Source organism: Eschrichtius robustus, chromosome 12, assembly GCF_028021215.1.
Source record: "Eschrichtius robustus isolate mEscRob2 chromosome 12, mEscRob2.pri, whole genome shotgun sequence".
Taxonomy (NCBI): domain Eukaryota; kingdom Metazoa; phylum Chordata; class Mammalia; order Artiodactyla; family Eschrichtiidae; genus Eschrichtius; species Eschrichtius robustus.
The window spans coordinates 42,063,562-42,077,270 of record NC_090835.1 but is presented as its reverse complement, the minus strand read 5'-3'; the positions used below and the strand labels follow the sequence as shown (position 1 = coordinate 42,077,270).

Here is a 13,709-nt window from a genome sequence, read left to right as displayed (position 1 = left end):
GGATGGGGAAGGGCTGGGTCTCCTATCATCACCAACCGAGAGCTCTTAAAAATCACTCAACGGAAACACAGACCACATGAGAGAGGCAGAGGCCGACCTTGCTGCTGTGAGCAACCTCATCTCGGGAACAAACTGAAAGAGCATCTCTACTGGTGAGTCATTGGTCTTCTTCTTTATAGTTAAAAGAGGGGCTAACTCCAGGTTGTTGGGATTGTCAGAGTCCTGCCTGCAGCACGGTACGGTGTCAAATGCCCAGGCTTTCAAGCTCAACTGCCCTTGGCTCAAACTCCATCTCTGCTATTTGCTGCCATGAGGGTCCGAGGAGAGGATTATGACTTAACCTGGTTCTGTAAGATGATGCTTGTAAGATGATGCTGATAGTAATGGCATAATTAGACCCTCCCCAGGAGATAAGGAGAGTCTGGTCACTGTGTGTGTTCATTGACTAATCTCTTTTTCTGTTTTTCTTTTCCATTTTATAAGACAGGCTGTTATCTTAGATTACGGTTTACTTTCTTTTCTCCATATATGTCAATATACAACTGTAGCAACTTCAGAAAATACAGAAAAGTATAAAGGAGGAATGGAAATAAGTCACCCCTAATTCTACCAGCCAGGGGTGAACTGCTGATAAAATCTGATCATTTTTCTATGTTTTAAAAAATATAGTCAAAATCATATCGCTTATCACAGATTTGTAAACAAAGTCTATAGAATATGGGGCAGAGGGATTTAAAGAGTTCATGAACCCCCGGAGTTGCAGGCATGTTTGTACATTATTACTGAGGGAAAAGAGCTACAGCTTTAATGAGACTCTCAAAGGGGTTTATGATCAAAGAAGGCTGAGAATCATGATCAATTTTACATTCACTTTGTCATCTTTTCGTTGTCATAGTAACAGCCAATATTATATTGCATTTTTGGGGAGCGGGGAGGGATAAATTGGGAGATTGGGATTGGCACATACACACTACTATATGTAAAATAGACAACTAGTAAGAACCTGCTGTATAGCACAGGGAACTCTACTCAATACTCTGCAATGAGTTATATGGGAAAAGAATCTAAAAAAAAGAGTGGAGATATATATATAATATATATATATATCTATCTCAGTGGTATCTATATATATAGCTGATATATATATATCAGTTATACATATATAACTGATTCACTTTGCTGTACACCTGAAATTAATACAACGTTGTCAATCAACTATACTCCAATAAAAATTCTTTAAAAATGTATTGCATTTTCCAAAATCATTAAAGGCACTTCCTAAACATTTCAGTCATATTCTGTTTTATGCCTAAATTATACTTTGCTTATTTATTTATTATCAGACACTATTTCCAAAGTTGTATATATTACTTTCTTTCTAATTTTCACAAATCAACATAGGACTTTGGTTAGAGACAATAAAGAAACAAATGGCTTTAATATTTCTAGAAGGGAAAGTAATTTTTAATACTCAATCTGCACAGAACTGTGCAGTCCCAATCTGTTAAACACTGTTTAGTTTACCAATTATTACAAATGAATTTGCATGGGTCCTTTGAGGAAACTGCAATGCCAGCCTAAGGATGCAGCAACAGCCTTAGTAGGAGAATTATTAATTAATTAATCTATTTATTTATTTTTGGCTATCTTTGTTGCTGAGTGGGCTTTCTGTTGTTGTGGCGAGCAGGGGCTACTCTTTGTTGTGGTGTGCGGACTTCTCATTGCTTGCGGTGGCTTCTCTTGTTGCGGAGCACGGTCTCTAGGGCACGCGGGCCTCAGAAGTTGTGGCACGTGGGCTCAGTAGTTGTGGCTCGCAGGCTTTAGAGCACAGGCTCAGTAGTTGTGGCACACAGGCTTAGCTGCTCTGCGGCATGTGGGATCTTCCCGGAACAGGGATCAAACCCGTGTCCCCTGTATTGGCAGGAGGATTCTTAACCACTGCGCCACCAGGGAAGTCCCAGGAGAATTTTTTTTAAAGGCCAAGAGTAAGTCAAACAATAATGGAGATCTGATATTACTTTCAGTGTCACATTCTAAATGATGAAGAATATGTTTTTGTCCCCATGTGAAGCAGTAACACACACACAGCATCGTCTGACTCACTTAACCCAGCAGCCCAGAGCTGGTGGGGTACAATGCCTATGGGTTGGCCTTTCACTCTTAGAGATCTAACATTTTGTGGTCCAGGAGGAGGGACTTTTCACTGAGTAGTCTTAGCCCAAAGACAAGGTCCTTCCTTGGAGAGAAAGGGTGCTTTGAGCCCATGAAATACCAAGGTGGCAGCAGGGCTGACATCCCTTCCTGTCAGGACCCAGCATCAGGAAAAGAAAAGTCTCTGAGGAGATCAGAAAGGAGGGATCATCTCTCCTTTTACACCCCCTTGTCTGGCCGGGTGATAGTCTGACTTTGCTGAACCAAATGCCTGCTCTTCTTAAACATTTCCTTGAGGTGCCAGTGGGATGTGGCACCGCTCACTGGAAGAGTCCCTGCATACTGAGTACCTGCAGGACAGTGGCAGGTACTGACCTGGCCCTCCAAGGCCGATGCTGCCGCAGCTGCCCCTACTCCCACAACACAGATTATATCACCCGTGTCTGGTCCATGGTCCCCAGCGGGGTCACAGGGCCCAGAGAAGGGTCAGAGGGAAGTGATACCCTTGAAGGGCTGCGACCCCCACGCAAGAAAGACAGCTATTTGGTCTTTGCTGTAAGTAGCCCCACTGCAAGGCTGGCCACCAGCCCTGCTGCGGTAGCCCACCCACCTGACGTCCCACTTCAATCAGCTCTTCCGTGTGTTAAAGGAGACCCCTCAGCCCTACACTGCTGGTCATAAAAGCTAAAGCAATGTTCCCTTCTGGGGGAACCTACCTTGTAAGAGATTCCTGAAGATCAAAGAGGCCCTGAGGGTGGCATGTCATACACTGTGACAGATGATGAAGGGGAAAGCTGGGGTTGGGCGTGAGGGAAACTGCCCAGTTCCCTGGTCAGAAAGCCACTCAGCCAAAGCACTGGGCAGCCTGGGCTCTTCCCTGCCCTGGCTCCCCATCACGGCAAGACGAGGCAGGATGGATGGCCCACCCAGGCAGAAAGGCCCAAACTCCTCTTGGTCTCCAGGAGTCTCCTTGATGGTGGACCCTCTGGAAGGGGGATACTGCCTTAGCTCTCACAATTCGTAGTCCAGGGGTCAACTTAACAGAAGATGGGGCACAGGCTGGGTGGGCACCTTCTGCTAGGCATGGGCAGATGAACACAGCCCTCCCCACTGAAGAGCAGCACAGCTCTTCCAAAAGGACACAGTCCCCAGCTCACCACGTGGTGACCTTTGCTTCCAAGGCCATTGAGCACAGGATTTTATGGAATGTGGGTGGGGTCAGTTATGTGCTGTCTCCCAGATGGGTAAGATCCTGAGAATTTTAGGGCCAGTGAAGGGTTCCTCGTCCTGTCTGAGCAGTTTCCCCTCAGAACTGGTTGTCCCCAATATACTGGGCTGTTACTGAGCAGAACAGTGGGTGGGTTTAGGAGGTGACTATCTGCCCCCTAACTGTGGGCAAAGGGACAGTGGGAAGACAGGAGGGATCACCCTCAGCCCCAAATATATATAATTCCTGTGGTTTGACTCCCAGGGGTCCATCAGAACAGACACCATGGCCGAGTACGACTACGGAGACCCCGGGTTCTTCAACGCTTCCAATGACAGCAGCCAGGGGCACGAACACTTCCTGCAGTTCAGCAAGTTCTTCCTGCCCTGCATGTATGTGGTGGTGTTCATCTGTGGCCTGGTGGGGAACTCCCTGGTGCTGGTCATATACATCTTCTACCAGAAGCTGAAGAGCCTGACGGACGTGTTCCTAATGAACCTGCCCTTGGCTGACCTGGTGTTCGTCTGTACTCTGCCCTTCTGGGCCTATGCAGGCATCCATGAGTGGGTCTTTGGCAACGTCATGTGCAAAACCCTGCTGGGCATCTACACTTTGAACTTCTACACGTCCATGCTCATCCTCACCTGCATCACCATGGACCGCTTCATTGCAGTGGTTCAGGCCACCAAGGCCTATAACCAGCAGGCCAAGCGGATGGCCTGGGGTAAGGTCATCTGCTTGTCCATCTGGGTAGTTTCCCTGCTGGTTTCCTTGCCACAGATCATCTATGGCGACGTCCTTTACCTTGACAAGCCTGTCTGCGGCTATCACAACGAGGAGATTTCCACCATGGTTCTGGCCACCCAGATGACACTGGGGTTCTTCCTGCCACTGCTTGCCATGATTGTCTGCTACTCAGTCATAATCAAGACCCTGCTTCAGGCCCGAGGCTTCCAGAAGCACAAGTCTCTGAAGATCATCTTCCTGGTGGTGGCGGTGTTCCTGCTGACCCAGACGCCCTTCAACCTCGTGAAGCTCATCGGCAGCATGAGCTGGGAGTACCACACCATGACCAGCTTTCACTATGCCATCACAGTGACAGAGGCCATCGCCTACCTGCGTGCCTGCCTTAATCCTGTGCTCTATGCCTTTGTTGGCCTGAAGTTTCGGAAGAACTTCTGGAAACTTGTGAACGACGCTGGCTGCCTCCCTTACCTGGGTGTCTCAAGCCAATGGAAGTGTTCAGAGGACACTTCCAGGACTGCTTCAGCCTCTCGCAACATGGAGGCGACCAGCATGTTCCAGCTGTAGGCCTTGCTGGGCTTGGAGAGGCTGCTCAGGAAGTCACAGGAGCATGGCTGTGTCCTCTAAGGCTTTGTGTATAGCATGAGCATTCTCACGGAGAAGTTACCAAATGGTGCAGCTGGGGTGGGATGCTTCTTCTCAGGCATGCGCAGATTGTGCTCTCTTCTTTTACACCCAGGCCTAAGGCTCAAAGGGGAGTCTGAAAGCTGCCAGGGCTTTCCTTCCTCTACCCCGAGAATACTGACACCAGGGAATGACGTGCGATTCTCAAGGCCCCAGGTTCTCCTTCAACGGGAATGGGACTGGGACTAAGGGTTGAAGAGGGGGACCTGGCCAACAAAGGTCGTGATGGCAGGTGACACTCTGGGCTCCCAAGTTCAGAAGATTCTTCTGCCGACTGGGAAGCAGGGGAGATTAAAGCAGCCATGAAAACCAGTGCTGACACTGTGACTCAGACCTCCATCACCAGGCACCCAACAGAAATGAGCTCAGGTTCTGCCACGCCTTGTGGGTTTGGTGTTATATAGATAGGTGCTTTATGTTCTCTTTGATTAATCCTGGAAGGACTAGCACCAGGGAATATGAACGGGCCAAAGCAAATTAGGGTCGGCTGAGGATTCCAGTGGGCCACAGAATGCTAGAAAAATGTGCAAAGCTGAATTTAAGACTATCATGAGTCTAAGCAGCACCTCTGAAATGGATCTTTGGTGGGTTTGCTCATTTAAAACCTGAATTTACCCAATGCCTCACACACACACAAATCATATATAAATGTATATATAATACACACACACACATCTCAAAGAGCATGATTTTCATGACTGAGAAATAAAACTTTTTAAAAGTCTCCAAACTACTTTTATCCTTAGGCACATTCCACCTTACTGTGGTATTCCTGAATATACCAAAAGTGATCACTTGTGGGCTCAGAGCACAGGAAATAAGTTAAAACTGTCAACTTTCAGGGCACTGCTCTATCAATACACCAATGATAACAACTGTGGCTTCAACCTCCTGCCCAGAACGAGAGGTGCATTTATTACCTCTGAGATGTGGTCACAGAACGAGGCAGAGTTTTAAATGTCAGTCACTTGTTTGTGCATGTTTATTAGATCCCAGCAACCTGCTCAACAGGCTTAAAGTGGCCTTTTTGGCTCACATGTCACAAAATCACTCACTGAAATATGGAGAACCTGTTGACAACAGCTAAGAAGAGCGCTCAGGGAGGTGGGCCAGAAAGGGCTGAACAGTGAGGTTTCGCAGCTTGGACAGACTGGCGTCACGAGTGGGTAAGACCAGCTGGTAATCTCTTAATCGCTTCCACTTTGGTGAAACGTGGACCGTAACAGTACCACCTCTCAGGGCAGGCGTGCGAGGACTGGAGAGGGTGCACACAAACACTTAGCACAGTTTGCATTTGTGGGAGGAAGGGCCCCCCAAACGGTGGTAGCTCTTCTTCTCTCAAGAACCAGCCACACAAAACGTTAGCCGCCTGCCTTTCTCTGTGCACTGGCGGGGCGTGGGCCGGTCGGCTCCGTACCTTCCAGAGGTGCACGGCACCTTCCAGCTGCGCACAGGCCGGCCTTGCAGGGCCCACAGGGCCACCGACTGTTTCATACACGTGCCTAAGTGCACCCACGGGGAGAGCGGCTTTACTGTGCTGAGGCCGCACGGACTACCCAGGGCTCCTCAAACACCAAAACCTGCCCTTTTCATGGAGTCAAGGCTGACTTTCAACTTGTTTACGTTGGCTTCAGAGGGGGAGTTTTGGTCACCCTCCTCTGTGCTGTCACCTTAATGTTGAGCACTTCTGGTAGGGGGGCCACGAGCCCCTGGCCTCCTCAACAATGTCCCAGAACAAGAGGCAGAGGCCCTAAATGGGAAGGAAGGAGTGAAGAGTCGGGGAGCCAGGGGCCCTGCGGCCTCTCCATGTGTCCCCACGGAGGAAAGCAGTGTGGTGGGATGGGAAAAGTAGGGCTCTGGGGTGACTCAGACACTGCCCCGGGGAGAGCTCCACATCTGTCCATCCCAGGACAAGCCACGCAGCCTCCTCAAGCCCGTTTCACCATCCACACCACGAGCTGACGACGGCCCTCCTTCCAGGAACGCTGTGAGGCACGGACAGTGCACTCCAAGCCACGCTGGGGGCTGCTGGTCACGGCAACAGAGGGGCGGCTGCTGGGACTGCTGGGTTCTCCCCGAACGGTGCCTGCCTGGCTGAGTCAAAGGAGACCAGGCACCCATCAGGCCGTGCCCCATCCCAGGCCTATTATGTGCCCTCTCTCCACGCTCCTTGCAAGAAGGTTTTGCACTGGCCCTTCCACAGCTTAGGAGAACCTGCCTGCCTGTCCTGAGGAAAAGCACAGCAGCTGAATCTTCTTTCACCTTCTCTGCCTCCCCAGTCACTCGTTGGCCCTACTCTCTGGGCCCTCACCTGCTCACATTTGGGAGTAGAGATCTTTTTCCCAAAGCCCTCCTGGGTACACACCATTACGGGCAACAGACACTGGCACAGCCCAAACAAGGCTTTCACTCTCGACTTCACTCATCCACGAGACAGCCCCATGGAGCACAAGCTCAGACCCGCCCTTCTCCCCTTGGCTCTCCCCTCTGCTCCCACGCACCAGTGCTTGACGTATGCAGCCTGGGGTGTGGGGGAAACTGACGGGAGGGGGTCAGGCTGGGTGTGGACCCTGGGTGAGTCCAGTTGGCCTCACGTGCGGCCTCAGGGTCTCCTCCCCCACCAGCTTCCCTGCAATTGCAGGCCGGGGGTGGGGCGGTTAGAGGCCATGACGGCCACACTGTCCGAGATGCGGTGAACACAGGGTGAACCTGATTCCAGGGGCTACCTGGAGCCAGAAGCCTGGGATTCTCAGTGAGCATTCTGGACTGAGGAAATGGTGCTGCAGGAGAGAAAAAACAGAAGCTGCCCGTACTGGAGGGGTGGAGGCGGGAGCAGGAGTGGCCGGGGCGCTGGCTCTAGCCTTGTTCTCTCAGGGCAGCACCCCTTCCACAGGCCCAGTCCTTTGTGGTCCACGGTAACTCCCAATGTCGTTTGGTAGGACGCCTGGTACTATCATCCCTGTTTTCCAGATGAGGAAACTAGTTCAGAGACATTACTACCTGCCAAAGCTCACACAGCAGAGCTAGGGCTGGAACCCCGGTGAATAACCTCTTTCTCTTCCCCCAAATGTTGGCTAAGACGGCCCGGGGTACCTGACAACTCTGTACTTGTCGGAAGGCGGAGATGCTAGGTTAACCCAATCACAAGGTGGCTTTCTAACCTTAACCGTTATCACCATATCCTGTTCTCGGTTTGAGATACCAGGTATTGTATCTCCTGGTTGGTGATAAACCTGCCACAGATCCCCGAAGCACTCTGACCACAGAGCACCTGTTCTAAAGCAAGTACTGGCAAAGATGCTCTGTGGGTCAGGGACAGTCTCTGTGCGTGAGTTTGAGCTCAGTATCATCTGGGCATCTGGCGGGATTTTCGTTGGCGAACACCACTGAGCTACGAGATGTAAGGAACCAGGGCCCGTGGCAGTAGACACCACAGTGTGGCCCTTGACCTCACAGCTCAGGGAAAACATCACCAAAACCACGCAATTCCGTGGAAGGCTTTCCACATCATTTCCGTCTGATCCTCCTAACAACCCTAGAGGTGCCGTCCCTGTCTCTTCTGTACGAGGGAGGGAACCGAGTTTGCGGGCTGCGGTGCTCAAAGCCAGGGAACCTGGAGGCAGCAGACCAGGAGTGTCTGACTCTGGACCTCAAGCTCTTCATCGGCACGGTCTGCTCGAGAAGGGAGGCCGGGCCTGGAGGAGGGAATGGCTGCTGGAAGCAGAGCAGAGGCCAAGGGACCCAAGGCCAGGCCTGTTGCTGGAGGACAGTTTCTTTCCTCCTCTGCCTGCCTCGGTCCTGAGAACAGCTGGGCACCTGGTCAGGGAGATGGCTGAGGGTGGGCCTGGGTCACTGTGGGGAGGGGTGTGCACACCTGCAGGGTTCTGGAGAATACCGCCCCTCCACTTGAGGCAGGCTGTGCTCCTGAGCCACGTGCAGGGGGGCTCTGGGAGGCTGCTTAGGGATCTGCGGGATCCTGCCAGGTCTCCCCGAGAGCCTGGATTCTGGGACCTGTTCCTGTCCCATCACGGCCAGGAGGGCCAAGGCAGACAACTGTGTTTGTCCTGAGAATGTGTGTGTGTGGCGGGGGAGGAATGGACAAAGAGGCAGGGAAGGTGGGCAGGTGTTTGATGTGAAGATAGGGAAACGGGACCAGGAGAAGAGGGCTGTACTCTTCAAAATGAATCTCGTGCCTGTGGACTGGAGGGAGGGGTTCTGGGCACAAAGCTCAGTGCTAACACTTACAGCCCCCTGACCCTGAGAAAGTTACCTGCCCTCCTGAGCTTCAGTACCTTGACCTGTAAAATGGGGACCATAATCCCTACTCTTTGAAGGGTTGGGCAGGGACTAAGTGAGGTCACGTGCAAAAGCTGCTACACAGGGAAAGTGCTCAACAGACACTGCCTCCAGGCAGCCTCCTTCCCCCCCTCATCAGGGCTTTCACAGCCTTTAACCCCTCCTGGACCACTTCTTCCTTTGGACTTGCTGATTTCTTTCTCTCAGTGTCTTGGCAGGGATGTATACACAAACCCAGGCTCTATACCAACCCCTCACCCCACCACCCCGCCAAACCTGTCTGAGTTTCTCAGACTCCTGGTGGTTTTGATTGGTCCTAAGCTTAGGAAGAAAAAGAACATAAGAAAAAGCCACCAGAGACACGGGGGTCTGTCTTCGGCTAACTCACAAGGAAGGTGTGAGACAAGGCAGGCCCTGAACTGACTTGGAGGGCTGGCCCTTCACCCAAACAGATGATGCATGGGGACTGCAGGTCCATCCATTAGCCCTGGATCTCCCTTGGAGGCCGCAGGCCAGCATGCTGGCAGTTTCCTTTCCTTGGACCGCTTCCTGATTTCCCATGACCAAAAACACACTTATTTGTCAGCGGTCAGAAGACCTTCTGCTTTTGTTCCTACTGAGAAAGGGGAAGGCGAAAGGTGAAGGGAAGAGGGAGCTGCAGGATGGCACTTCCTCTTGCAGGTGACAGCCCAAGGTCATCCTCCCAGGCCCTGAGCTTCCGGTCCTGCTCCCCGGACCCCCTACCCACCCACCCACCTGGCCGGCAGTTGAGGCACAGTCAGTGAAGAGTTGCCAGGTGACGACGGCATGAGTATGGCTTAGTGCAAATGCAACAGAACGTGCCCTGGGGACCACTGAACCATGGGGGTTGGGAGAACGCTGGAGGCTCACGCAGCCAGGAAAGGCTTCAGAAGGAAAAGAAAGGGCCCGTGGTCACAGTGAGCAGAGGCTTTCTTGGGTTGGGTGATGGGGCTGGCTTTATCCATGAGGCAAGGTCAGTCACCCTCAAGCAAGAGAACAGAAGAGTATGGAGACATACACTTGAGCCTAAAATCTCCTGCGCTGAGAACCTCCCGAAGATTAAGTGCATCTCCTCCCACACAGCAGAAATCCTGGATGATAAATCTGACAGCCCTTCCTCTGAACTCTGGGCAGGAATAGAGGAACAGAGATCTCCATACAAGTCGGCAGGAGCATCACAAAACTCCCTAACTGGATGGAAAGTGAGTCAACGAACGTCTGGACACAGGAGCCATGTCAATTCTCCCTTGAGCTTCTAAACAGGCAGTGCTTTGCTGTAGGAACCGCAGTCAAGCCAGACCACAGGGGCCGAGAAACACCAAGCAAGGCTGCCATGGAGGGGAACTTGACTTTTCCCATGGGTCCCCTGGCTTAAACTCTTGACACTTTAATACAATGGCACTTTGTGCAGTTACTTCATATATTTAGAAATTAGCCATTGCAGACTCTCCTCACAGGCCTTGTTGGAAAAGAGCTGGCCCAGAAAAATGAGAGGGCCAATGGAGAGCCGGTACTAAAGGACGCCCCTGTGCCTGATGCTGTCCATCTGTGGCATCGGGAACATTTGGTGGGTCTGGGTCACTGATTAAGAGCAGCACAAGATACTGGTGATGGGGCAGGCACGGGCTGGGGGAGGGGAAAGTCCCTCGGGTTCCACAAAGCACTGGGTAACAAACTTGGTTATATTTTTATTGCTTTTAGAACTTTGCGGTGGATGTCCCTGGCAGTCCAGTTGTTAAGACTCCCCACTTCCACTGCAGGGGGCACGGGTTCGATCCCTGGTTAGGGAACTAAGATCCTGCATGCTGCATGGCGCAGCCAAAAAAAAAAAGAGGACTTCTGAGAGAAACATCTACTTGAGACAACAGAAATTAATCTTGTGGCACCATTACCAAGCCTGATGAGTGGTTCCAAAAGATGAACACGGTTTTTAAAGAGCAGTGCGTTGCTCTGAGCGTGGCTATAGCAGCCCAGCCAACGCTGCTCTTATGCGCTGAATTGTGTCCCCCCCTTAAATTCATATGTTGATGTCTTAATGCCCAGTACCTCAGAATGTGACTGTTTTTGGAGATAAGACCTAAAAGAAGTAAGTTAGTTAAAATGAGGCCAATAAGGTGAGCCCTAATCCAATCTGACTGGTGTCCTTATAAGAAGAAAAGATTAGAACACAGAGAGACATGGGTGGCACATGCATAGCGGGCATGACCATGTTAAGAGACAGGAAGATAGCAGCTGTCTGCAAGCCAAGGAGAGGCCTCAGGAAACCAAACCTGCCGATACCTTGGCCTTGGACTTCCAGAACTGTGAGAAAATAGATTTCTGTTGTCTAAGTCACCTGGTCTATGGTATTTTTTTTTTTTTTTTAATGGTATTTTGTTATGGCGGCCTGAGCAGATTAATACAGGCGCCTAAGCCAAGAAAGGCCTTCCTGGAGATGCTGAAATCAGGGGAACCGCTGACAGACACGCCCAGGAACTCTCTGACAAGGCTCAACACTGACTACTCCTGGAGCCCTGGTGCTCCTCAAGGGCACCCTGCCCCGAGCACTGTTTGCAGGCACCTTCCCTTAAGCAAAGACAGCCAATCCTGCTTCCGAGCTTTCCTAATCCTTTGATAAGAAACCACAAGGCCAGGCACTTAACGAGCACTCAGGAAATGGAGGTGATGTCTACTCACTGTTCAGCCACGTTTGGGTCAAGAGAATCAGTTTCGGTGGGTGTTTCAGGCAAGGAGGAGCCGGACTCCTGTATCTGGCACAACTCCTCATCTGTGATGATGTCAAACACGGCATCGTCTGGCGGCCGGCAGTCTGTGTTAGCACCTGGGGTGCAGAGGCAGGTCGGGAGAGAAAAGAAATGCACAGTCATGGACAGTACGGGGAGGGAGTGCAGCTATGTGGGACGAGCCACCAGGACACACTCTAAGTGCTCACTCAACCGACAGCTATTCTGTCCAGATGGAGAGAAATGGCTCTTGGGATGTTCCAGAAAAGCAGATGAGGGGACTACAGATGAAACTGAATGCACCATGTAAGAGATTTCTCTGAAGTCCCTTAGGCAGTGGCGTGGAGAGGTTTTAAGCTCTTACATGTTCTCTGAGCCCCTTTATTTAGAAGGAAAAAAACCTATCAAAATCTTATCAGGAAAGAACCTAACAAAAAGGTAATCATACTTCTGTGCTGCTGAATCCTTGCTCCAGCAGACACAGACCTCACTCATGCCTCTTTGAGAGGAGGATTCTGTCTGACCTGCATTTTCACCTCAATCCACTGGGGGGTGGAAAAGAACCTCCCTCTGCACAGCAGCCATTGTGCTTCTGACCAGGGGACTTGTGCCCAACTTTGCAGGCTCCCCAGTAGGAAGGATGCTGTGCGATGCTGCTGTGCTAGTCACCCCCGACCCCGCCAACAAGCAGTCTTTTGCATGTGATGGAAAATGTGATGGCAGGCCTGAGACGAAAAAAGACAAGACAGAAAGTAAGACAGACAGACAGAGGAGGAGACAGGAAATGTCAGAAATCAAAACAAGCAACCTCAGCATGCTGGCACCATGCCACCCTCTGTCGTCACTGGAACACCCACTAGTGAGCCAGGCGAGGGGAAGATTCCTGGGCTGGTCAGCAAGAAGAACAGTTCATGGGAGTTACAAGTTCCCAGCAGGCCCTGCCGCATGGCTCCTGGGACAGGCCGTGCTTCAGAATAGACACCCACAGTCCAGTCCTGAGAGGGCAGCCTGGGCTGGTCTGCGAGGCTGTGCTGAGAAGCAGCAGGAACCAAATCCCGCTTCCTTTTACTGAGCTGAGTGAGAGGACATGAAGGAGAATACACCCTTCTTGGCCGCCGAGAGAGAATGTGAGCTACAGGGAGACAGGGAAGGATGTGCTCGTTTCCACACTCAACTCCTGGCCTTTGGTTACCCTGAAAGAGAGGGTTGGATATGGGGCTGGGGCCCTGGGAGACAGCGTTTTCCAAAGCTGTGGGATCCACTGGTGCTATGTGAGTTGAGAAGTAAACAGACCCCACGTTAAATAACACTGAATCATACCAGGAGAAAGTTATTCCCTTTTCAATTCTCCTTCGATCCTAATTACATCAAAAAGAAAGTCTCAGATTGGTGGTACTACCTTTTTAGTGCCTAAGTGTGGAAAACACTGAACTAAGCATGTTCCAGCTAAGCAGCCACAGTGGGGTAGCAGTGAGGGTGGCACCTGGAAAACACCGAGGGCAGTGGCGGAGCCTGACCTTGGCCTCTGGTGGCTTGCGGTGAGGCCTGGGCTGGTGACCGGGCGGGGCTGGGCTCTCCCTGGCTGGTGCCCGAGCTGGTGCTGTCGGGGGACCCGGGGCCCTCGCTCAGCTTCTGGAAGCAGGCCTGGCAGCAGCGCTCCTTCTTGCTGCTGTGCTTGCTCACAGCGTAGTTGTTGCAGCAGTAGTAACAGAAGATGTGACCGCATATCCTGGGGACGACACAGGCACGGGCCCTGAGGACGCTGCACTAGAGGTCTCGAGTGACCTGCTCGGCACCGGAACCGGGCTCTGTTCTGGGCTCTGGACGCCACACGGCTTGTCAGACCTGGCTCTGCCCCCACTCTAGAGTGAGGCCTGAAGGCT

The 13,709-nt window shown here is 51.6% G+C and overlaps 2 protein-coding genes across 6 annotated transcripts in view; one reads left to right on the top strand and one right to left on the bottom strand.

The window, feature by feature from the left end:
* The window catches only part of FYCO1 (FYVE and coiled-coil domain autophagy adaptor 1), an 86,467-nt gene that overhangs the window by 30,203 nt on the left and 42,555 nt on the right, over positions 1–13,709 (bottom strand). For 2 of the 5 annotated variants that reach the window (XM_068559337.1, XM_068559335.1), the window contains 2 exons: positions 13,344–13,555; positions 11,780–11,924 (listed from right to left, as the gene is read on the bottom strand). In XM_068559337.1, coding sequence (XP_068415438.1) covers positions 11,780–11,924; positions 13,344–13,555 — 357 coding nt within the window. Of the gene's footprint in view, positions 1–5,750; positions 6,881–10,481; positions 10,909–11,779; positions 11,925–13,343; positions 13,556–13,709 lie in introns of those variants that run through there. The other 3 variants (XM_068559336.1, XM_068559339.1, XM_068559338.1) reach the window with 3 other exon arrangements.
* On the top strand, positions 87–5,414 carry CXCR6 (C-X-C motif chemokine receptor 6). Its single transcript, XM_068559340.1, has 2 exons — positions 87–152; positions 3,623–5,414. The coding sequence occupies exon 2, from the start codon at positions 3,644–3,646 to the stop codon at positions 4,667–4,669; it is 1,026 nt and encodes a 341-aa protein (XP_068415441.1). The 5' UTR covers positions 87–152; positions 3,623–3,643; the 3' UTR covers positions 4,670–5,414.